Source organism: Engraulis encrasicolus, chromosome 11 (assembly GCF_034702125.1).
Source record: "Engraulis encrasicolus isolate BLACKSEA-1 chromosome 11, IST_EnEncr_1.0, whole genome shotgun sequence".
In the NCBI taxonomy this organism is placed as follows: Eukaryota; Metazoa; Chordata; class Actinopteri; order Clupeiformes; family Engraulidae; genus Engraulis; species Engraulis encrasicolus.
In genome coordinates, this window is record NC_085867.1 from 26,556,613 (window position 1) to 26,579,820 (window position 23,208).

The 23,208-nt window shown below is 41.9% G+C and overlaps 1 protein-coding gene across 1 annotated transcript in view; it reads right to left on the minus strand.

The window, feature by feature from the left end:
- Window positions 1–14,960, minus strand: part of LOC134458156 (uncharacterized) — a 28,919-nt gene extending 13,959 nt beyond the window's left edge. The window contains exons 1-11 of the mRNA XM_063210310.1: window positions 14,623–14,960; window positions 12,930–12,971; window positions 12,726–12,767; window positions 10,788–10,899; window positions 10,194–10,378; window positions 9,430–9,584; window positions 7,702–7,837; window positions 7,150–7,229; window positions 4,427–4,640; window positions 1,141–1,326; window positions 106–255 (exon numbers count right to left, since the gene is read on the minus strand). Coding sequence (XP_063066380.1) covers window positions 106–255; window positions 1,141–1,326; window positions 4,427–4,640; window positions 7,150–7,229; window positions 7,702–7,837; window positions 9,430–9,584; window positions 10,194–10,378; window positions 10,788–10,899; window positions 12,726–12,767; window positions 12,930–12,971; window positions 14,623–14,662 — 1,342 coding nt within the window. The 5' untranslated portion in view covers window positions 14,663–14,960. The remainder of the gene's footprint in view (window positions 1–105; window positions 256–1,140; window positions 1,327–4,426; window positions 4,641–7,149; window positions 7,230–7,701; window positions 7,838–9,429; window positions 9,585–10,193; window positions 10,379–10,787; window positions 10,900–12,725; window positions 12,768–12,929; window positions 12,972–14,622) is intronic.
- Window positions 14,961–23,208: the final 8,248 nt, after the last annotated feature.

A 23,208-nucleotide genomic window follows, 5' to 3' on the forward strand; every position in this document is an offset into this window, starting at 1 on the left:
TGCCATAGCATTGCCCATACTGGGACAAATAAAAACTACTGAACTGAACTGATAGCAGATGAATGTGCTGAGTGTTGTTAAGACGGTTCCCAGAATGCTACTCACTTCCTTCCTGTAGATACGCCTCGGCCCATCCGCAGGTGATATCACTGGCGTTGATCTGCTTGAGGTTGCAGGTGTCGTCCTTGTCCTGCTTCGCGTGCAGGAGGAAGACATATCTCTTGTAGGGGTAGAGAGTTGTGGCCGAGAGTGTACCTGACAGGGAACAGCAGACGGAGAATCAAAATGAGTTCCACCCAAGCCAAATTGTCATACACTCATGTACATTATTAGGGCATGTAGCTCGTGTAGGCTAGAGAGCTGTAGTAAAACCTTTTTAAAGGTAGAGTATACAGTATATCGGATGTTTATTCGCTGGTAAAGTTTGTCAGTTTAGTGCTTGTGAATATCATTAGAAACGTTTCATACTTTGTTTTTATCATCACTAAAGGAAAAATGTTTTGTGGGTAGTTCTGTATAACTTCAAACATGTAACCAGACAATTTAAGGAAAGAAGGTCTAACTCCTTAAAGTTACACTGAATAAAAACATGTTCACTCCTTAAACACTAAATCTAATAACAGGAAACACCCGGAGACTTTTATCAATCACAGATGATGAATTTTAAAGTGGAAGATAGGAAATGTAACTGGCCGGATGTCACGTATTCTAAAATAATAAAAATGACAGTAAAGGGAGAGACGAACCAGAGAGTGAAATTTGATTTAATTTTCCTGACAGTGCTTTATCTTCAAAATGCTACCCATTCAGAAATTTGATCTTTTGATTAATGAATACTTACTAGGCTATAGGTGAAGTAAGTACAGTCATAATGAATACTTAGAAGTTGATGATGGTGGTAAATATACATGAAACTGATAACTTTTTTAAATGGGCGGCATACATTCTGGGATTAAAATACTAAGAAACCGTCAACTTTTGAGCTACAAGCCTGACACCCTAACTGCCCAATGCTTCCATTTCTCTGTACATTGGACGATATGTTAACTGACCTAAGTTGTTTGTTTTTGAATGAGAGTAGTTGCTATACTTGTACAGGATGCTTTGACTGGAGAGTAGTGGAAGGCAGCGATGTGGTACCTTCCTCAATGTCGATGGTGGTGTGGTTCTCATAGGAGGAGAAGGATTGGAACCAGGCAGTGCTGTTGTCCTCTTTGAGGAACCATTCCAGTGTGTAGCACTCGTGGTCCACCGCAAGCAGACCGCTCCAGGAGAGGCTGAAGCTGCCGTTGTTGATGAATGCCACGCTGAAGGCTCCATCGCACTCTGCAAAGGGAATAATTTATGTTTACAGGAGGAGACACTGGTTTTGCACCATGTTCTGTTGACTGCACCATGCTGGTAAATGGTAAACGGGCGAAAAAAAACAATATCACGATATGGATTACTTTGTATCACGATACCGATATATATCACGATATAGCACAATTACAATCGTTTTCAGTCATTCTCTTTATTTGCTCTTTATTTTTTTATGTCGCAAAACAACCTTTCTTTAAAATTGATCTTTTTATTCTTATTTTTACAGTTACATTAACTTATAGTGTGTATTGTGACAACATGAAATGTAATTAAATTATATTCAATTGTATAAAATTGATAAAATGACTATCACGATATAAACGATAAAGGAGAAAGGTCACGATATACACTTTTATATCACGATAACGATATATATCGTCATATTGCCCAGCCCTACTTGTAAATGGTAAACGGGCTGCATTTATATACGTAGTGCTCTTCCACTTCAAGCCCTCAAAGTGCTTTAACCCATTTAAGCCTGATGCTGCGTATACACAGCATTAACCCAGGTGTCTGGAGCTGCATGGACCCTGCGTTCAGGCTCTTGAGATTTGAGGTTTTTTTTATTAATATTATTAAAAATGTGGATATGTGGGGCTGAGTGAATACATTCGAATGCACGATGAGAGTCATAGCTTTTAAATGCATTCATGGCATTCAGCAGGCTTTTTTGAGGTGCCTTAGTTTTAAATGGGTTAAATTGCATGCCTTACATTCACCCTTTCACACTCACTCACTCACTGTAGGCAGCAATGATGACAGACACAGCCACAGTTTCATGCAGACAAACACACAGACATGCACATAACACACACACACACACACACACAACAGACCACCACTAAAAAAAACCCCGCTACAAACACTCACCAACATGCACCAACTGTGCAACCCCAAGGTGCCCAAGAGAATACCTACTGTACACTGTTTTCCCCCTCCCATCTCTCTGGGGCCCAAGCACTGCGAAGAGGAAGGAAGGAAGCCACTAGCCTGCTGCACGTGCATGTACGTTATAGTACTACTCTACTGCCTGCTGCGCCGCACACACAAACAGAGACACACTACAGGACTACTGTGTGTGGCGTATCCAACGGTGGGCATACTCATAGCAACACGCAAACAAACAGACACAAACTACAGTACTACTGTGTGTGGCGTGTGTCTGTGGGGACAGATTATGACTCCATGGGTCCCTGGGCCAGACAGCAAGAAAGCCCCCCCCTAAATGGGTGTTGATAGCTTCTAAAAAAATTCAGGGTTTTAAGGCGGAAACTGAAGACCCTATGTTGCTGAGGATTTGGGAGGTTGTCCCCCTGAGAAAATCAGGAAATACAGTTGTTAAAAGCGCAATATTGAATGCAGTGTGAGAATGGAAATATAGAGGCTTGGACTTCAGGGCCCCTTGGCCCTTGGGCTTGGGCCCAGTAGGCCTGTGCAGTAATCTATCCTTGCACACACAAATACACACCCACTACAGCACTACTGCCTGATGCGTACCCATTTGGCTAAAAGCGGAGACACTCATAGCATCATACACACAGAGACACAAACACTGATGCAGAGTCTCGGCTCCCTGGTTTCTACTATCCTGGCGACGCCATCCTATGTACTCTCCACCCAAAGATCTTGGCTCTGCACATCGTCTGGAAAAAGCCTCCAAGCTCGGTTCGCTCAGGTGCACCCTGCATCAAGGGGCTACATTGGCTCTCTAAATATTCTTATATTTTTTTCCTTTCCTTTTGCCTCTGCCATGTGCACAGTAAAAAATATTAGTGTAAATGAACCTTAACACTTTCAGAGTTGAAATGAACTCCCTTTCAGATAGCACCCCCCATCCTTCTGAATACCATCCCCCTGGATAGCACCCCGGCTAAAATAGTGTTAGCCTACTTTTAATGTTTGGTCAATGTAGCATTTCAGAGTTAATTCTACTCAATATTGTGTAAATATTAAGAGCTGTTGAGTTGAAATGACACTGGCCACCTGTAGAATTTTACACTGTATTATAACTGTTATAACTCCACTGTTTGGCAATTTGACTTTCCATAGTGTTGCACAGGGTTGGACTGGGACCAGAAAAAGGCATTTTTTTGTTTAGCCAATCAGAAAACAGTTTAGAGTGGTGACGCAGAACTCACCCGCGAAGTCCGTTGCTGATTGGTTAAAGTAACGCTATTCACACTTTTGTCTTGTTATTTGTATGCTTTTGCGACGGAGGTCCTCTTGCACCTGTTCACCCCCCTCGGTGATCGAACGTGCAACCTCGTCAACTACAACGGTGCGGCAATGGGAGACACAGTACGATACCGCTGGGCCCAACGGCACGAGACTGTATGAGGCTATCGGAGGGAGGTTTTACCAACGTTTCACGCCAACTCTGCTAGTTAGCCTTCGTTACACTTTTGCGACACTATATCGTAACAGTCATGCTAATAAAGCACAATATGAGTGAGAGAGTGAACCTGATGAAGCAACAGTGAAATGGGTTGTTCACCAAATAAACTACCAGCAAAGAATACCAGTGTGCGGTGATTCATCCTTCATTTACTTGGACTCCTCTTACTGCACATCACCAGCACCTGGACAGTGGTTGTGCACAGGGACGCTACTTTGAGAAAAGCACAAGAGTTTTCATTTTAATTTGAAACTCCAATGAATTTACATGGTAGAGTAAGATCAGACCATCTCCCTCCGTGGAAACGGATTCCTCTTAGCTCTCGCCAGACTGTTTGACGGAGCCAACAGTCGGCTTTGCCCAGCCTAGGTTTGTACCCCTTACGCCCAACATGCAGGGTACACTCATGGTCTGCATTGTCACACACACACACACACACACGCACACTTAGGCCCAATCTCAATTTACCCCTTGGCCCTACCCCTTACCCCTCCCCCTCCGTTTTGTGTAGGGGTAGGGGTATACCAATAGTCGTTAAGGCAGAGGGGTAGGGGTAAGGGGGAGGGCTTTGTAGCCTTCAAAAAGGAGGGGTTCGGACAGGCAGACTCCGTTTGGAGGGGTAAGGGGTAGGGGTAGGGGTAGAAAAATACAAATGGGAAAGGCCCTTACTCATCTCTTGTAGGGATGCAGCGATGGCCCAGGACGGGGTGGAGTTGGTCTGAGAGACGTTGTTGCTGGAGTGCAGGGAGACTTCGTAGGCAGAATGGGAGAGCAGGAGAGTGATGGACGAGTCTCCACCGTCAGTCTTGAAGGTTTCATCAAACTCCTTCGATGCCTTCTTCACCCTCACGTGATGCTCACTCACACCCACAGGTGATGGAGACTACACAGTAAAACACATGGGTTGTGAGAGTACGCTTACATTAATCCAAATAGAGTATTATTCACAATACCGGGCATGGACTGGTAATCTGGCATACAGGGCATTTCCCGGTGGGCCAACAGTCCTCAAAAGTCAATGCCGTTTTCTTTTGTATTGTCTTAGAGACTGGCCCACAACTGAGAGTGGGCCGCAAAAAATGCCTTTTTCTGGTCCCAGTCCAACCCTGTACAACACTATGGAGAGTCAAATTGCCAAACAGTGGAGTTATAACAGTTATAATACAGTGTAAAATTCTACAGGTGGCCAGTGTCATTTCAACTCAACAGCTCTTAATATTTACTAGAGATGCACCGGATCCGTTTCCGGATCCGGAAAAGGCAGGATAATAGGGTTTTTTACAGGATCCGGCAGGATCTTAAGCAGTGGATCCGGTATCCGGCAGTTACCTAAAAATCAGGATCTGGTGCATCTCTAGTTTTTACGTAGCCTAGGCTTTTCAGTCAGTCTTTCACAACCCCAATCACTGCATGGAGTGAAAGCCCTTTGGAAGTGGCCATTGCAGGCAGTTTGTCAGTAAGCCAATGAGTCTAAAAAATAGTGTGCGCCAACGTAATAAAAAGGGCCCACGTGTGCGAGTAGACTATGTGTTTCAACCCTTTCGTAGGATCCGGTATCCGGTTCCGGATCCGGCAGGATCTTAAGCAGTTGATCCGGTATCCGGCAGGATCCTAAAAATCAGGATCCGGTGCATCTCTAATATTTACACAATATTGAGTAGAATTAACTCTGAAATGCTACATTAACAAACATTAAAAGTAGGCTAACACTATTTTAGCCGGGGTGCTATCCAGGGGGATGGTATTCAGAAGGATGGGGGGTGCTATCTGAAAGGGAGTTCATTTCAACTCTGAAAGTGTTAAGGTTCATTTACACTAGTATTTTTTAAGGTGCACATGGCAGAGGCAAAAGGAAAGGAAAAAAATATAAGAGTATTTAGAGAGCCAATGTAGCCCCTTGAAGCACGCCATACTTCCAGTGGCACGCTGTAATAGTATTTGAAATTTAACTACCATAGCACTACAATACTATGACACAACACAGGCCCTTTAGCAATGCACTATGACTTGGTCATTACCATACTGGTAACAACAAATTTATAAAGCATGTCTTAAGGGGTTAAGGTGTTATATGTTTATGTTTCAGTGGCATTCTTTTAGACTCCCTTATGTGTAAGTGAAATTCATATCCAGAGTGACTCGAAGTTATTTCGGTATAGAGTGTAGGTCCAAGAGCAATGTGGAGGTAGCCCGCCTATTGTGACTTCAAGTCTCTTCGAGAATTTACTCTGGCCAGAAAAAACAACAACAACATTTCAAGCTTGCCAGAAAAAGGGAATCAATCAATTTTGAGCATTTCCAATGGGGAGTGTTTAAGTTTAAGATAAAGGCGCAGCAGTTCAGTTAACAGGTGAATGAGTATTCTAATTGAATTATGCTTCAAACACTAGCCTATGGAGGCATTTCATGAATGTGAGCTAGACACACCCTTTGTATCCCTCCTTGGAGAAATGTTGATGTTGATGTACTAGATGGTTTGCCTGGCCACTAGACTAAAGTCTTGAAGAGACTTGCAGTCGCGTTAGTCAGGCTAATATGTGGGTGGGATGGGAGGCAGATGAACTGGCACGAGAAAGTCGCAAAACGAAATGCAAGGCCCAGACAGCTCTTCCTTCTGCTTTTCTACTAGGTAGGATGTCTCTGCCTCCCTGTCCGGATGCCTTGCTCAAGGCCACTTTCGCTACAGTATGAACGTGCAGGAGTTACTTTCAGGAATAAACGCTCACCTCAAGATATGATCATAGACTAAGTAGTATGATGCCATATGTAGGCTTGGTCAGACTGACTTGAGTCACGAATGTCACACAGGAAGCGGAGCATGTAGTCTGCAGCGGCTCCTTACCTCTCCCGAACTTGCACAGTTTATTTGTTGTAAAATGTGTCTTTGTGAACGTCTATCGTGTGAAACAACGTTGGAAACAACGTTGGAACGTGTGTACAGTCAGCAGCAGCTGTTCTGTAAGGTTATTGTATAGGTACTCCAGGTGTAATGTATGTGTACTGTCTATGTCTAATTGTCTATGTCCACACTTTAAGTCTATGTCTATGTCTGCATGGGAAAGTAAGAAATTTGTATGACCAGTGCATGTAAAGAAATTGACAATAAAACCGACTTGACTTGACTTGAATGTTTGAGCAGCATAATTGTAAGTATGGGTGGGCCCGGGCCAGCACATCCAAGTGCATGACTAGAATTTTTTTTGAGTGGGCGACTTTTTGCCTTTATAAGGATAGCACAGCGAAGAGTGGGAGAGAGCCATAGGTGAGGAGTGGGAAGTAACCTCGGGCCGGAATCGAATTCATGTCCCGAGCACAGCAGTACAGCGCCTTAGCCGTTTGAATCACGGACAAGGCCAACTGGACCGTGTTTGAGCAGCGAATAGCAGGCTTACCTCCCATGTTATGGTCACTTTCCTTCGTCCCTGGTGAGGTGCAAGGCCAACGTGTTTAATGATGGGCTCTCTGTACAGCTCTGTTGATAATAACATCATTTACTTACTGAGTATGGATGCACAGACATACAAGTATGCTACATATTTAGAACATACGTAGAACAATAAATGACCAGTCGAACAGGATTCTGGTGAATAGATAGGAATGACAATCAATATTACACGTGTTATTGTGGAAGGGCAATGCATTTCTTTAGGAATATCACATGTGTGCACTCGATGCATTACTAGTTTTTGTAAACACTTGACCTTTGTTTATCAACATGTAACAACATTATGTGTTCACTATTATTCACTTATTATTATGCACTTACATTGTACTTGTACGTTCTAGTCTAAGAACATTATGTTACCATACGTAATGTTGCAGACTTGTTTTACATTGAAAGTGGTGATGCAGTGACCACATGATCAATTGTAACTGTTGTTACTACAACTGTTGTTGTTACTTCATTCGTTGTAAAGCTTACTTCCCCCTACCACACTACTAACCTTGGGGCACAATGAAGACTTGGCTCTTAGCACACTGAGGGCATTTCGATGTGCTAACACACTGCACTTGAACTTGATAGGAGACAGATGAGTTGAGGCCCTTCACAACGTGAACGTGTCTGTTTTGCGACTCCTCCTACAAATATATATATAAAACAACAAGTATGGCTTCATATCTCGTGAGATATGAGGTTTTTAAGTTCTGCTTTATTAGAGCTGTTAGATTGGCTACTGAACTCCATCTGGCCCTTATGGCCGTCATCCCTCACTGACACGCTGATGCACTTCCTGGACTTTGACTTCTTCATTTAGCACAAGTAAACAGCAGTTCACTCCACTCACACAATCTTCACCCTGTAAGGCCAGCAGCAAGGCAGGGTCAGATCTGGTCTAAACAATAGCGTACTGTGGTGAAAGATATTATTTTGCTAGGTGAGGTTCATTCTTTTCATTTGAATTTGTTAACAATAATGAAATCTAGTGTTTTGGTTGTCACCAAGAGTCTAACAAAATATAATTCGCCATCTTCAAAAGTCAAAACAGAAAGAAAACATGGAACAGGAAATGCAAGTCAGAGACACCATAAGTACAAGGGCAAGTGTGAGAATTTGTGTAGTGTGAGAATTCTGCAGACTAACACCATTCTAGAGAGGTTAGGAGAGGACTGTGTGCCATTTAGGGCTGTGTGCATGGGGCTAAAAGCTATGTGTGGTCAGAAGCGATTATTTCCATCATGTAATTGGTGAACCCATTATATTACATTGTACTACACTTCACTGATGTTTCTTATCAAAAATGACTTACACTTGTTTACAGGACATGGGTTACAGTCCCTGGAGCAGTATGGGGTTAGGGGGTAGGTTACTGTGCTCAAGGGCATCTCAGCCATGTCGTGGAGTGGAAGGGTGGGATTTGAACCTGCAACCATTGGAACTAAAGGCCATCTGCTTAGCCCCCACGGCTGAACCCACTGAAGCTAGTTGATGTTGATAAATGACTTGGGCCTGTAACCAAGTGCTTCAAGCACGAGAGATCAAGGGCGAGTTCAAGGGCAATGTCAAGGTCAAAGTTACAATCCAACCAGGTGAAATTAAGATGGCCTAAATATTCATTTTCTACTGTGTAGTTAAGATATAAGAAAAAGAAAGACACCTCATTCAATGCCTAAAAAAGTGACATATTTTCCTACGATTGCTCTCAGTGGATCATTGTCTGAAATTACATATTGAGCAGAAAAGGTGGTGGTAAGTGATAGAGGTGTGACGATAATGATCAAGCTCATCTCTAAAGAGAGGAGTAGACTCTGACTCAAACATTACCAAACATGTCCGGTGAAGCATAAAGCCCGGTTGTCTTCAACTGAGGATCACATACAGTAGTGTGTACACCACAAGATTGAAAGTAAGTAAGTAACCCTTTGCATAACAGAAGCCTTATTACAGGCAAAGTGGGGGAGGTATATCAGCCAACTGAAATCCATAAATTAAGTATGCGATGCATGAATGCACTCGCTACCGTTACTCTTCTTTTTTTTTTTTTTAGATATGCACAGTACATTTTATGACTTTCGCACCTTATGATTCAGAAAGGATAGTGAGAGGAATTGAGTGAGGTGAGTGAGAAAGGAGATCAGGAAACGACCTCGGGTCAGGCTGTCATAATGGTACAGCGGCCCATGCCACTGAGCCTTCACAACACTACTATCATTACTCGTTTTGGTCTACGCACCTTCATCCACAATGTATTTCCAGAGTTGTCCATGGCATTCTCTCGGTAGTTTACCATGTACTTTGTGATATCGCTTCCAACATCCCAGGATGCATTCACATGCAGCTGTCCAAACTCACGTTTCAGCTCTACATGACCGAGAACACTGCAGCGAACTGTAAAACATCAAGAACACTTCATTACTGTAAGAAAAAGGGAAAGAAGGGGGGTGATGTGGTGCAGCGCACTACGCCCCTCACACTTGGGCTTGCATGCCCATGGGGAACCCGGTTGGAGTCCTGCCGGGGTCATTTCCCAACCCTACCCCATCTCTCTCCACTCTCGCTTCTTGTCACACCTTCACTGTCCTATCCGAAATAAAGGCCCAAAAAGCTTATAAATATATCTTTTTTTAAAAAGGGAAAGAAGAGCCGATGAATTGCATGACTAATAAGCTACCTGACACACTCAAGAAAATCAAGGCTACTCAGCTCTTGACATTAGTAACTCCATAAGAAAGCGTCCCTATTGTAAGTTTCTTATAGCCAGAATGACATGACCAAGATGTTGCATGGTAATAAAGAATGACTGTGATGTTTATTTTTGTAAATTAAGATGCTAAAAAACGTTTTACTTTTAAAAAAGTTTTACTTCAACCAAAAGTGTTGATGCTTTTCTTTCAAGAAATATGTATTGAGTGGATGTTGTGGAGTTAGGGATGTATTTCATACATCATGCTGATATTGTAGGGTATATTGACAATGTTTTTGTTTTGGTCATCTTACTCATGTGTGCTGGGGATCCTGTGAAGTTTGCCATGGTGCAGTCTTCTCCACTGTCAGTCTTGCCAGCAACATACGCCATCATGTTGCCTTTAGGCTTCGGTGGTGGCTTCGCAATGCTCACGTATGACGCCCTTGTCATGCGGTACGGTTTGCAGGTTGCCCCTGCAATCCTTGATGGTGGCTGCCTGAAAATAAAACCACCAGGACAATGTGAAGAATACTCATGCAATACATGTCATGTTGACGTAGCCTCTTACTGCAGATGGGGTCGCCGGCGGGCCTATTCACTATTTGCTGAAAATACTCAACTACATCATAACAACATTGCTATGACAGTGCCGAGAGCCTTAAGTAACAGATTAAGACATAGACATTACAATTTTGGCGACAGTAAGGTTATAACAGGTGCTGCGCTAAGGGGTTAATGAAAAATGATCATTTCAAAAGCATGAAAGCAGTGATGAACTGTAACCAGAAGCTTAGTACATACATATGACTTTCCTTAATTTTACCAGTAAAATTGGCACTGTTTGCTTTTGTAGTTTACTTGTATGTATCTGATCAATGCTGGCTGAACAAGATTAGTGAACTTACTCAATGAGTAATGTGAAAATAGAGCTGTTGTAGTTCCTCCTTCCCTCCCACACACATCGCCAGTCCTGGTGTTTATCAAAAGGGCGGAAGCAGTCTAACTCATCAGCAACACCTGCGAAGAAAAATGCACAACAACACAAATAAATAGGAAAGAATTAGAAAAACAAGAACATTCTGTATATGCGTCAAAAGTCCTGGAGTGTTTTCCATATTGGTAAAGCATCACATAAGATTGATGATAGAAGAGTTTCAACAAAAAAACCCAAAAAAAAACATTTTGTTGTACATTAGGTCAAAAACAACTGCATCACAACATGTAGTTCATTTTGGTTTGCAAAAACAACATTTGTTTGCAAACCTCAACCCCGCCTCCCCCACCCACCAAAAAAAAAAAAACAGCCCTGGCGTGACATAACGGAAAAAAAGGTTTGCAGCCTACAGGGTACAATTTGTCCATTACTTCTGAATATTATTATCTTGACGGCAAGTAAACAACACAAGTGTAGTTCTGCTTCCTCAGAGTGTGTTTATGTATCAGCGGAGAGCAGGTGCATATCTGCACTTTACTCCCCAATGTCTCCATAAAACCATTATCTGAGGAGGAGAGCAGCGCCGATGCACTTATTTCTTCTTCTGGAGCCATCGAAATCATCCATGTGCCCTGGATCCCGATCCATGTACACTTAAGTAGCCTCTTACTGCAGCTGGGGTCGCCGGCGACCCTATTCACTTGCTGAAAATGCTTAACTACATCATAACAACATTGCTATGATATTACAGAGAGTCATAGTGCTGCGCGAGTTAAACCTTTGCCCAGAGCTTGTTATAACCTTACTGTCACCAAAATTATAATCTCTCGGTAATGTCACAGCAATGTTGTTGTGATGTAGAGTAGTTGAGTATTTTCAGGAAATAGTGAATAGGCCCGCCGGCGACCCCATCTGCACAAAGAGGGTACAAGAAGAATAGAATCGAATAGAATAGAAGCATCTGTGCTGCTCCAGTGTCTTATCTCCAGTTAAAATGTCCTGTCTGTCTCCCATCGATGCACTAGATCAGTGGTTCCCAACCTTTTTCTTAAGGGACCCATGTTTTTACTATTGTAAGCTTTGGTGACCCAACCACGCGAGCGCCCGCACGAGACGGAGTCACAAGATGCCCTCGGTTTCACTAAAATTAATTTTAGTTATTTTATTCCTCAATTCCTCTTTGGTCAAATATAGAATAAATGTTTAATGTAGCACTTACAATTTGTTGCTTCAATGCATTTATTAGTTAAATGCTTTGTCTTTTATTCAACATGGGCTATATATATTTAAAATGAAACCCCTTAAAATCAAGAGGGCTCCGCGACCCCCTGTGGATCTTTGGCGACCCATAAGGTGGGTCCCGACCCATAGGTTGGGAACCACTGCACTAGATGACAAATCAGAAGCGTGTGGAAATACCCCTTTGTCGTTATCTGAAGAGTTTAGGCTGTAAGCCACTGGACTGGTAGTAAGGGGAAAATGAACAATATATATAAGAACTAATAAGAAAACTCTAAGTCCAGCCGCATACAGTTTAACTATTTGGTTAACCTGGATGAAAGAAGAACCTGCACAGACACTTCACAAACTGTTGTTGCACGTTAAAAAATGGTCCATTTGGTGCATTTGTTAGAGACACAACCTAAACAAACGATGCCCTTGACCACATATAATTATTTATTATTTATTCTCAAAAGTTAAAGGGGTTATCTGGGAATCACTGCCAGTCTTCTATCTAAATGTTTTAATTAATTCAATAAAAGATTTTGTCAGACAGACAGAACAACAGACAGACAGACGGACAGAGGAAAAAAACAACACACAACTGAGGGGTGATGTAATGAAAGCAAAGCAAAGAAAATAAGGACAAATACTGTATATCACAAGTCAGAGCGTGATCCTTACTTACCTGAGGATGACGGGCATGGAGGTATGTGGCTCCAGTTGCACACTGAAACAAAGCAAAATCCACATGCGTTATGAACAAGTACTGTGCTGTAGAAATACTGCAAATGTACATCATTGGCAAAATGGTGCACTCAACTTACAGTAGTATGATGCTCGTATATAGGCAAGTATGTTATTCAAAAAGGAAAAATCAGATAAGTCCTACCATCTGCGATAACTGAGGGTAGCCACACAACTGCCAGTGAACCTGGGGGAGGGGAGAGAGAGAGAGAGAGAGAGAGAGAAAGAGAGAAAGAGAGAAAGAGAGAGAGAGAGAGAGAACTAATTAAATATAAGCATGATGTAAAGTATGTCACAGAAATGAGTACACCCCTCACATTTCTGCAGATTTGTAAGTATATCTCTTCATCAGAAAACATTTCAGAACTTTCACTTTGACAATGAACAGTACCCAGCGTACACGTAACAACTTGTACAGCCACTTCAATTTATTGTTCACTCAAAATTATTTGAAATACAGCCATTAATGTCTCAAAATGTACCTCACAAAAGTGAGTACACCCTATGTTAAAACCCCACAGAGAAAATCATTATCTGCTTCAGTAGTCACAGTACATGTTGACATGCATGTTTATTTTGGTGAAATTCCGCTTTCCAATACTGACATTATTCAAGCAGCCCCAAAACATGTCAGTCCCACTACCATGCTTGATTTTACAGACCGGTAACTTTTCTTTGTACAAATCACTTTTTACCGCCATGCTTGACATCAAGCAGATTTGTTTATCTTGGTGCCATAAGACTACACAACATGGTTCTCACAACCCATAATCTTACTCTGTTTGTCTCTGATAAGGCCAAGATAAACAAATTTGCTTGAGATGATGGCAATAATGCATAGTGGTAAAAAGTGATTTATAGTTGGGAAATGGATCGCACTCAGTTTTCTCTTCTTTCTTGTTCTTTTCTCTTTATTGAAACATTGCAGGGACTGATATGACAGGCGTTTCGGCTGCAAGAGCCTTCTTCAGTGTCACCACTTCACAGTGTCACTACTTGATAACTTCAGAGACGCACCAACGGTCTGTAAAATCAAGCATGTTAGTGGGACTGACATGGTTTGGGGCTGAACATCAACATTGGAAAGCTGAATTTCACCTAAAAGGAATATGCATGTTGTCAACATGTACTGCGACTACTGAAGGAAATCATGATATCTATTGGAATCTATTGGAATCTATTGGATTTCAATCAAATCTCACACATACCTCCTTTAGTCAGGTGCAGAATCACAATGTATCCTATAAAAAGATATAGGCTTTCTTACAAATCTGCAGAAATGTGAGGACTGTTAGGGTTCTGTGACACGCTGATGCTGGCAGAGCGAAATAGTGCCACCCATGTTAACAGGCATACCACCAGGTCTCTAGCAGGGTGGCATTGTAAACACTATCTTTTATGCCATCAGGTCACTGACAACCTTCACTGAGCCCAGCACAAAGTCAGCCCCTGCCCCTGCCCTACACACTGAGGAGCTCCTCTCTCCCTGGGACCAGGACAACTAACCCCTTTGTCGCCCTGTCGACTTTCCTGACCATCACAGTAACCACGAATGACATCAGGGCAACGCCGGGTCTTGCGATTTAGTAGTAGGCTATTGCGATTTCAGTTATAGAACTATTTCAACTCCTCACTGCATTAACAGGTTAACGCATTTGTGTCAGAGCAACTCCAGCACGACCAAATGAATAACTTGGATGCCCCCCAAACCCAACACTGTTCGGTAGCGCTCTGTTAGCTTGCGCAATGCCCATACAAACTCGGACATTACTCACATCTGCCTTAGGCTATTTGCGCGGACACTTTGTGTATTAAAAAAATACCAAACAGATACTTACCAACCATGAGAAGGCAGATGGTCCCATCTTTGAGACCCATATTGACGACAGTCAAGCGCAACTCATTCACTGCTCACCTCCAGCCCGATAGACATATCTGAGCTCCGCTGAGCGCGTGCCAAAAGTTACATTCACGTGCTGCAAAAGGGAAATTTGTAGTTCAGCACAGCGGTCCGTCCAGTTTTCGATTAAAACCCTTTACATGTTTTGATGGAAAACGCTTCTCTATGATTCAATTTCTACCCCGAGACGACTACATTTGACGTCTGATTAACATAGTTGGTAAAAATGTCGTGGTTTATTCAACATACTAGCCTATAATAATTAGGCTACTGCGTAATTGTAGCCTACTAGGCATAGACTACACACTATGTAGCCTACAGCTGTGGTACCAGATGTCGGAGCAGAATTTGTGAGAGTAAACCTGAATCAGAACATGAAAGTCTGTCTGGCTGTGTCACCAGTTTTCCCAAAACCGTCGAATCATCGTGATGAGTGATGAATCAACAGAAGGTAATTTCCTTTGCTGGTCTTCTGGTTAGTTCCACAAGAGCTGTCCAGTTTTGTTCCAGATCTGTGAGTTTAAAATTAAAGCATACACGCAATAACGAAAGTTTCTGTTCTTCATAATAAAAATAGCGAGGCACCCCAAATCAACTTACTGGTAGGTCCATTAGGCTACTGCATGAGATACATCATCTTAATCTCACTGTAGGCTATTTATCACGACACGTTTGGTGTTTGGGTGTGGTTTGTTATTCTTCATGTGCAGATAGAGGTGCATAGAGTACAGAAAATTGTACTCGAGTAAAAGTACATTTACTTCACCTAAATCCTCCTACTCAAGTCAAACTGAAAGTAGCCTACCTACAAATCTACTCAAGTAAAAATAAACAGTACTTCACTTAAAATGTAACTTGAGTAAAAGTATTTGTTACTTTTAATTATCTTTCCTCTTGAGAATAATTTCTTCCTGAATATGTCCTCCATAACATCTCTCGCTTTAAGCAGCCATCATCCAATGCAGTGATCCAAGGTAGGGGCAGTAGGCCTAGCCTAAAATAGTGGAAATTCTGTGTGCAATCCTGCATTATTTTGAATTTCCGTCAGATCATTATTTTGTTATTTTGCATGCCATTTTGTCTCTATCAGTCTATTTTTTACTCAGTAGCCTACTCAGGCCAAGTTCCAGTGTAATTGAGTGAAGTCCTTGGCTCAAAATGTACTCAAGTAGCCTACAAGTAAAAATAAACATTTTAGCCACTACTTAAAAAGTACAAAGTATTCAAAGCTGATCAATTTCAATACTTGGGTAAATGAAACTTAATAGTCACTTTCCTCACCTGTGTGAAGATACCACTGTATATCAATGAAGTCTTTTCCAGCAATCTGACTGACCAAGGACCAAACGAGAAGTTATTCGTCCCCCAACACTTCTAACATTCCATGTGTAAATTCTGACGACACACACTCAAATTATTTGCTGATATTGGAATTAAATAGGCTATTTGACCATTATTAACATACACACCCAGCCAGTAGCTGATGTGCTCTCTCTCTCTCTCTCTCTCTCTCTCTCACACACACACACACACACACACACACACACACACACACACACACACACACACACACACACACACACACACACACACTGGCAGGAATATACAGAAACTATAAAAACTCAAAATGTTCCAAATACGCTGTGTGACAACTCATTTTTTTATATAGCGTTCTAACACTCCCCTTCAAATGAGGTGAAAGTTTCTACAGAAACCAAAGCACTTCTTGTTCTCAGTTTTACTTTACCAAGACTATAATTCGTGGAGAGTTCTCGGTTTTTCAGGTTTGCATTGTACTCAAATGACTACTGTAGCACCTTTCTAGAAAGAGAATGATACACGTAGACACAGTATGCTGCCAACCAACTGTCATTTGGAAAGTCAAGCTTTCAAGGAAGATAATCTACTCCTCTTTTCTGTGAAAAAAATAAAAAAATATAGGCGCTTGTTAGAAATGTCGTTTTTCACTCTCTACTGCAACCCCTTAGTGCAATGTTCAAATTGTAATTTGTTTGGAATAATGTTTGTAATGTCCCAATATGGTGTAATAAAGCTCATATTTAGTCAGTGAAGAGTGACGCTTTCCTGAGTGTGTAAGCAGTGTATTATAGGCCTAAATAATCGGCTACTTACCTTGGACATAGGCAAACTCCACCTGCAGCCGTGCAAATTGTGTGTGTGTGTGTGTGTGTGTGTGTGTGCGCGCGCATGCGTGCGTGCGTGCGTGTATGCGTGTGTGTGTTTTTGTGTGTGCGTGTGCGCGCGCGCGCCTATGTGTCTGTGTGTGTGTGTGTGTTTTGATCTTGGTGTTTTATTCAAGACACACAGGACACACAGCAGTTTGTGATTGGGCAATAACGACAATGAGAATGCAGAATGAATGAAAGCAGGAACTTTTTATAGTCCAGGCCTTCCTTGAAGAAATACTGAGATCAAATTTTGAGGTCAAACTGTGCCCCATCAGAGGGCTCGTTCATGATGGTGCAGGGTGTGCAGATCCTTGCAGTGTGCATGCATTGAAATTACAATGCATTGTAAATTCTAACCCAAATGCATTGTGACTGTGTAGTGTGCATGTGCACTGTGCAGACTTGTGCAGCATGCGGGATCTCAAACAGGGCCAAAGTTTGGTCAAACTTCACCCCATCATTGTGAGGTCAAACTTCACCCCATCATTGTGAGGTCAAACTTTACCCAGTTGTACAGTACAGTACGGTAGTGAGATCAAGCCAAAGATGTTCAATATTTTAACCAAGATAATCATACCACAGGCTACCAATGCAACAAAATAAAAAAAACGAGAAAAGCACACAGGTGGCTGGAAGCTCAAGCAGTCTTCAGTGTGTTCCTTTGAGTTTGTTGGGTGCTCTTGGATATCGGGGATCAGTTCATGTAGAGAGAAGAGTTCATCCAGGCACTCCAAAATAAGGTGTCCAAACAGGAAGTTACATTAAAAAGCCTTTAATGGTACTGGGCTGGGGTTACATTAAAAAGCCGACATGTTTCGACCTCACCAGGTCTTCATCAGGTCGAAACAGATCTGTGCAGCGTGCATGCACACTGCGAAATGATAATGCATTCTGGAAAATTCTAACCTAAATGCATTGTGACTGTGTAGTGTGCATGTGCACTGTGCAGACTTGTGCAGCATGCGGGATCTCAAACAGGGCCAAAGTTTGGTCAAACTTCACCCCATCATTGTGAGGTCAAACTTTACCCAGTTGTACGGTAGTGAGGTCAAGCCAAAGATTTTCAATATTTTAACCAAGTTAATCATACCACAGGTCACTGATGCAACAAAATGGGATGTGCAACAAGGTCAATCTACTAAATGATCTGTATTCATTCTTTCTTAAAATATTTTTTGGCCTTTTTGCCTTAGGACAGTTAAGTGGTAGACTGGAAGCGAATGGAGAGAGAGAGACGGGGAAGAGTTGGCAAAGGATCCAGGCCGGAATCGAACCAGCGGTCTAGCAGGGCAATGCCCTACCACTTGCGCCACGGTAAGACCTGATCTGTATTCGCTCTTATCATCTCCTAATGTCCTAAAGGGACATGAACTCCTTATGAAATGCCTCTACCTGATCAATCATCTCTAGTCAAACTTTACGTCACCAAACTTTAGTGAGGTCACACTTTACCTCATTATACTGAGGTCAAGCTTTATCCTAGAAAAGGTCTTGTTAATTTTCTAAAAAGTCATTGAACTTTGACCCCTCATGACCATTCCTCGGAGCATTGCAGATTTTCCTCTGTTCTTTGCTGTTTTACTTTTTTGAGGCCTGCACCCGTTGTGTGCTTTACGTTACTGTAAGCACGCACTGTTAGACATGTCTTTCTGCTGTTCACATGCTTTCTGCTGTTCACATGTTTTGAGTTTAACACTTTCCACTACATCCCATTATACCTGGTTTGAATAGCACGTAAACATGAACATGACAAAACCCTATTCATATGTCTTGCTTTTGAATATGCGAAAGAAAGGAGGTTTCTGTAAACTCTTGGGGGAAGGGGAAACTTGTTCATGACTACCAGTAAAAGAGGACTTTCCTCCAACTCTACTGTGTGTGTGCGTGTGTGTGTGTGTGTGTGTGTGTGTGTGTGTGTGTGTGTGTGTGTGTGTGTGTGTGTGTGTGTGTGTGTGTGTAAGTGTGTGTGTGTGTGTGCGTGTGTATGTGTGTGTGTGTGCGCGCGTGCATGCATATGTCTGTGTGTGGGCGGCATGTACTCTTTTGACACTGTTGACAACTTTGACACTGGGCTGTACATACACTTGTGGCCTAAGATGAGAGTGTGTGATAAGATTGAGGAAGCTATAGTAGCAGCTGCAGCATCCTTCTTTCCCCTTCTAATTTCACGTTTGACACAGCACACAAGGCGGCAATGTGCTAAGTGTGTCAAGTTCAAGTTCAAGTTCAAGAGTTTATTTGCCATGTCAACAAGTTGATAGAAATTTTTGGTAGCATATCCCCCAACATCAAAAACAAAACAAATACAAACAATGGACAAGACACACAGCTGCAAAGCACATAATATATATAACTATGGGTAGACACAAACAGTAAACAGAGAGGTTCCCAGCAGACATTACACAGTAGTAGGCTACAGATTATGTATATGGGTGGGAGACGTGACGCCTTGATTTTTTTTCGTAACATTGCTTAAAAACCTACAAAACTGTTATTTTTCCTTTAAAAACAAATGTCAATGAAAGAAGATGTGGTACATTATGTTTCATATTAGTCTTAGGTGAGAAGAAACATTTTGGTAAGATTTATGTAAAAGTTTATATGTCAAATATCCTGTGGTGTGACTGTACCATTAATGAAACCTGGAATATAATATATATATATAAATTAACCAACAACATTTTGAATAATGTATGAAACATTTGGCATGATTGCATAAATATTAACTTTATATTAAGATATGTGAATGTGAAAAAACTCAAGACAGTAATATTAACTACAAGTACAATTTCGTAACACAAATTGCGTCCTGTGGGGTGACATGTATGTCAGTGTTTGTGAATGGGCAGCTGCAAGGCCAACTACAAGGGTCTTAACGACTGGCTCCTAACCAGTCAGTACCTCAGTTATGTCTTCATATTGCAATGTTTCTGTCACGCAATGCTTAGGTTCATTTTATGGTGTCCTGTGGTGTGACTGCTCTTATAGAAGGAAAAAAAGTTATTTTTATAAATGAAAACACATATTAAGATTAAACACAATATCATTATCAAGTTAGCATGAGCTCAGATGTCAGTCATGAATACAAAATGATTAAAATGGCCATAATGCAGTGAATTTCCTGTGGTTTGACTTCATTTTCCTGCGGTGTGACATGCCTTTGCAATGTGTTGACACATTTTCCCAAAAATGGCAAAAATTAGGCGAAATTCCACGGACCACTAAGTGCTTTATTTTTTTCTTTTTTTTTCAATTTTTTCCATCATTTTTTTCAGGAATTGGAAAAACTTTTTTTTTTTTTTGGGTTTACGCCTTTAAACGTCAACCACCCATATATATATAAACTTAATTACAGGCTTGAGGCCCACAGGAGACAATACATTACACAGATCAATAAAAAACTACATCACACATTCATATATACATTTGATACAACAACAAAAGAAGAAAGCTAGTGGAGGCACACATACCAATGTTCCCATATTTTAGACATGTACCTCACTGAGCTACGACTTGGATCTACTATCTGAACAATAAGCTCATTCATGGATCGGTCCAGCCTGTTCATAAACTTAAAAGTGAGATTTCTCACCAAAGCCATGAAAGTAGTTAAACCCAGCCTGCAGAGCAGCTGGCTAGCCCTGGCACTCCTTGGTTTCTTCAGGACAATCCTGAGACAGTCATTATAAGCTACTTTTAGCTTGAGTAGGCTCTCCTTCTTGTACCTGACCCAGAGTGGAGCTGTGTAAAGAGGGGAGCAGTAAGTTCGAAACAGATTGACTTTTACATCTGTAGTGCAGTGATGGAATTTTCTAGCCAGCAGGTTGGCTTGGACATATAACACTCTCCTCTGTCTGCTCATGGCAGCATCATCCTCCAGTGTATCTGTTAGGATGTGCCCCAGATATTTTGTGGTATTAGCTACTCCCAGCTCTTCTCCAGATAGATAGAAAGAAGGGAATTTAATGTTCAAATCATCTTTTAACCACACTTTTCTTTGCATTATATTTAATATCAAGTTCTACCCCATAATCGGAACAGATATTAAGGAGCTGTTGGAACCCACTCCTACTTGGTGATAGAATGGTTAGGTCATCTGCATATGAGAAGTGATTAATCAACAATTCTCCAATCATACAACCTGTTTGGCATGTCCCCAGCTGTCTGGACAGGTCATCCATATAGGTATTAAATAAGGCTGGAGATAAAATCCCCCCCCTGACGTACCCCATGCTGAGATAATAAAGTGCATTAAGGTTAAAGTGCATACAGAGTGGGAAATTATGGTAGGTTAAGGTGTCTGATAGTCAGTGGGTATGTGCTGTTTTTAAATCTGGATGTATATGCTGTGATGCTTCCATCTCTTGCCTGAAGGGAGGAGGTTAATTAGATGATGTGCTGGATGTTAGGGATCGGCTATGATTTTCCTTGTCTTACTGATAACCCATGATGAGAAAATGGAAGAGACCCTACAGAAGATGAAGAAGACATAGCACCCACGTGATTGCCTAGGGCCCCCAGCTGAAAGTCCCCCCCCCCCCCCCCCCCGGTAATATTTGGTTATGTACTTGTATTCAAATTCCAATGCAATGACACAACTTTGTAAGTGAGGCAAAACCTCTCTAAATTCAGTGACCAAAAAGTGTGATGACATTGCCATCAAAACCCTTGTTGAGGGCCCCCTCCCCTAGAAGAATAGAGGCCCCAAGTCCTACGTCTAGGGCCCCCAAATACCTCGAAACGTGCCCAACAGCACCCCATAGTGTGCTCCACTTCAACGCTTTTACTTGACCATGAACTGATGAACTGAAAGCAAGTTGTCTGTCTTTCTTTCCAAGATGCAGATAGAACAATAGACAGTGTCACCTTGTACAACATTCCATCACCTAGTTGTCATCAATGTGTGTATTGATGACAAATGTGAGTTTATTTAGTATTGAGTGTGTTTTCTTTCCTGTTTGGAAAGTATGTGGGGAACGCGGAAATATATTAAATTACTCAGATAGAAATGGCTTCAAGTCCTAATGAAAGGAGCTATAGGCTCATGAAATCCCCCGCCCCAGTTACAGCAGCCTTATCAGTGCCACCATCAGTGCCGTCTGAACGGTGTGGGCGAAGGGAAGACACATCTGGCTCACACAGCAGTTTGTGATTGGGCCATAACGATTATAAGAATGCAGAATGAATGAAAGCAGGAACTTTTTTTTACAGTCCAGGCCTTCCTTGAAGAAATACTGAGATCAAACTTTACAGCAAACTGTGCCCCATCAGAGGGCTCGTTTGTAATGGTGCAGACTGTGCAGATCTGTGCAGCGTGCTGCATGCGCACTGCGAAATTACAATGCATTCTGGAAAATTCTAACTCGAATGTATTGTGACTGCGCAGTATGAAATCCCCCGCCCTAGTTACAGCAGCCTTATCAGTGCCACCATCAGTGCCGTCTGAAAGGTGTGGGCGATGGGAAGACACATCTGGCTCACGTCATCAGTCACCACCACAGCTTTGATCATCGAGCCTCTCTTTCGGATGGTGACAGCCAGTGGATCCGGGGGACTGTGCCCACACAGTAAAACATTGCTGTGCTTATAGTGCACTTTATTTTACAACAGTTTACAACAGTTTATTTAAAGGGGCACAATGATGTAGTTTGCGCGGTCCTCGAGGAGTGCCTGTCTCAAAATCTAGTCATGAAAACATGCTGTCTAATTAATTAAACTCGCTGTGAGAGTGTTTATCATCACGGAATGCCAGTTGATACAAATCTGAATACAGTATGTAAAGTGATGTTTTGTATGTGAAGTGTTTCCCACGACACTCGTAGCGGACCGCTCTCACTAAAGTTTCATGTGGGGTTTTCTGACAGCGGACATTGAAAGTGGTTGTGAGTCATCGTTCACTTACTAGTGACTCATATAAGCATTGGCTGACTCGGGACAGTGATTAATTAAACTGTTAATCCTACATAGAGCCCCTTTAAAATCTAATAGATTGTGGGGGCGCTGTGGCCAAGTCTAGTAAAAAGGTTGGCCTTAAAAAAAACCTGGGCCTCCAAACTTCCATGAAAAAAATAAAAAACAACTTTTGAGGCACTCCTTACTAAAATTAAAACGCTACGTACTTATGCGCTTTGACACTGCCTTCATCATAATTTAATAAAGGCTTTTTTCGTTTTATTAAGGACTGGAGTGCCTCAAATTTTGATTTTTTTATCTTCCACATTGTATTAGGTCCCAGATTACCTCTATGAGTGTTGAAGTAACATTGCATTTGTTTCACTGTATACTGTGCCATGCCATCACATACCACAGCTAGAGGAAAGTTTCCTGGTGAACCA